We start from the raw sequence: 2,278 nt of genomic DNA, 5'->3' as shown, positions 1-2,278 counted from the left end.
GGATGCCCCAGCGAGCGGTGCCCACGGGGAGGCTGGGCTCTCCCTGCCGGCACCTTCCCCTCCTCTTCCCCGGGTCGGGAAGGGGCTGGGATCGCTGGGTGCGATCCTGCATCAGCCTGCCCGGCCAGGCTGGGCAGAGGCACGCCATACTGTAGGGCTGAGCTTCTGAAAGCTGGGGGACCCCAAACTGCCCGGCTGCCTTGGGTCTGGACCAGGGTGGATGACTCTTTAATCCACCAAACTTTAAGATCTTTATTTATTGTGTTTGTGCGGCTGCTGAGCAGGCTAAATGCTCATTACAGCAAGGATGGGCTGTGCGAGGGGAGAGCATATCACTGTGGTGCATGCTAAAGCACAGTAAATACTGCCCTTCTGTGCTCTTCTCCCACTCCTTTTATTATCTCCTTTTAATGTGGTTATGGTTTTTATTTCAGAGGATCAGCTGTCTTTTAACGGCTGTTGTTGTTTTCTGTACTTGGACGTGAGAAGAGCTGTTTTATTTTTAGTTACTCATGCTTGGTAAAAACTTTAGTGGTTAAATTGTCAGGAAAATCGTAACACCAAATATCCTGACACTGCCAGGGGAGGCTGGAGAGCTGGGAAGGCTCCCCCAGTGCCAGGACGCTCCAGATAAGGATGGAGCATGGAGGAGGGAAAGCAAATGCAGTGATAAGGGGTCTGGGCATAAAACACTGATACCAGGCACTACAGCATTTGAAGTACAGGAGAAAGAAACCCAGACCTTTTCCAGCTCCATTTTGCAACAATGTGTTTATTGGGTATGCTTAAAAAAAAATCAAAAAGAGAAAAGAGAAAACCAAAGAACTGCATAGACTTCCCTATTGCATGCTCTACGCCAAGGTACAAAACCAAAACTACTTTGGACACTGGATCAGTTGTTGTAACTGTAGCCGCGCCAGGAGGTTGTACGTGCAAGTGCTTGGGGCGAGGTGACACAGGACCCACATGAGACCCGGGAGAGCGGCACCGGTGGGTGCGATGCAGCTGCACAGATGCCCGCATCTGCCTTCTGATGCATGCAGCCAAAGACCTGGTTTTTGTCCACCTTTCCTAGTACGCGAGGAGCCGCCTGCCTGCAAGCTCACCACGGCACGGATGCAACGTGCTGGCTGACCGACGGCGGTTTCCCAGGTACGCCTCCTGCCTTCCTGGGAACTCGCCCTCTCCCCGTGCCCTTCCAGCAACCAGCATCCCTTCCAAGTCCCAAGTCCCTCCTCCTTGTCATCTCCAACTCTCACCGGTTCCCGGCGGGCTGGGTGGGAAAGAGGAGGAAAGGGGTGGGAGGCAGCAGGGTTGGTTTTGGCCGAGGCAGCGCCTCTCCCCACCCAGCCCACCTGAGTTTCCAGCCGGTGCCGCTGCTGCCGGCGCCGTCCTCCCGGCCCCGGGCGGCCGGCTCAGCACACCGAGCAGCTGTTGGTCTTGTTCATGGGAGGCCTCAGCGCCTGCTCCTTGGGCAACGTCTCCCTCCTCTTGCAGAGCGCCGGGCTGAGCCGGCTGGGGAGGTTGGCTTGCTGCAGCAGCTCCCTGAAGACCTCCAGGACGTTCTCGTTGTCCTTGGCCGACGTCTCCACGAAGCGGCTGTTCCAGTCCAGCTCCACCAGCGACAGGGCATCCTCCGCCGGCACCTGCCGCTCGCCGCCGCTCTCTGCCTTGTTGCCGACCACCACGATGGGAGGGAACTTGTCTTCCTTCACCTCCAGGATCTCCTCCCGCAAGCTCTTGACGCTCTCGAAGGACTCGGCGTCATCTACGGCGTAGACCAGGGCGAAGGCATCGCTGTTCTGGATCGAGAGCTTCCGCATGGCCGGGAAGGAGTAGCTGCCACTGGTGTCCAGGATTTCCACCTTGACCGTGGCCCCGCTCACCTCGTACTCCTTGCTGTGCAGCTCCTCCACCGTGCGCCGGTGCTTGGGCTCGAAGGTGTCCATCAGGAAGCGACGGATGAGGGCTGTCTTGCCCACGCCGGCAGCACCCAGGAAGACCAACCGCACGTGGTTCTTCTCCTTCACCACCAGGGACATGGCTGGCGCAGAGGGGACGGGATGCTCCGCAGCTGGCACTCACGGGTGTCCCTGGGTGGCCGCAGCCCCGGCGTCCGTCCGTCCGTCCGTCTGTCCGTCCTCCCCTGCACCAGCTCGGCGCAGCCAGGGAAGTTTGGTGCCACCTCCCTGCAAACTTCTCCCGGCTGTTCTGCCGCAGATGCTACCGTCCCCAAGTCCAGCTCATCTTTTATCCTGGTTCCTCTCTGCCATGTGGC

The 2,278-nt window shown here is 58.6% G+C and overlaps 1 protein-coding gene across 1 annotated transcript; it reads right to left on the bottom strand.

Moving 5' to 3' along the window:
* Nucleotides 1-958: 958 nt before the first annotated feature.
* Nucleotides 959-2,042, bottom strand: LOC128151471 (GTP-binding protein Rhes-like). Its single transcript, XM_052808956.1, has one exon. The coding sequence runs from the start codon at nt 2,040-2,042 to the stop codon at nt 1,416-1,418; it is 627 nt and encodes a 208-aa protein (XP_052664916.1). The 3' UTR covers nt 959-1,415.
* Between the last annotated feature and the right edge of the window lie 236 nt (nt 2,043-2,278).

The sequence above is a fragment of the Harpia harpyja genome, chromosome 14 (assembly GCF_026419915.1).
Source record: "Harpia harpyja isolate bHarHar1 chromosome 14, bHarHar1 primary haplotype, whole genome shotgun sequence".
In the NCBI taxonomy this organism is placed as follows: Eukaryota; Metazoa; Chordata; class Aves; order Accipitriformes; family Accipitridae; genus Harpia; species Harpia harpyja.
This window is presented reverse-complemented; position numbering and strand designations above follow the sequence as displayed.

What these genes read in the sequence shown, in the direction of transcription:
- LOC128151471 (XM_052808956.1), bottom strand. Translation starts at nt 2,042, where the DNA reads ATGTCCCTGGTGGTGAAGGAGAAGAACCACGTGCGGTTGGTCTTCCTG.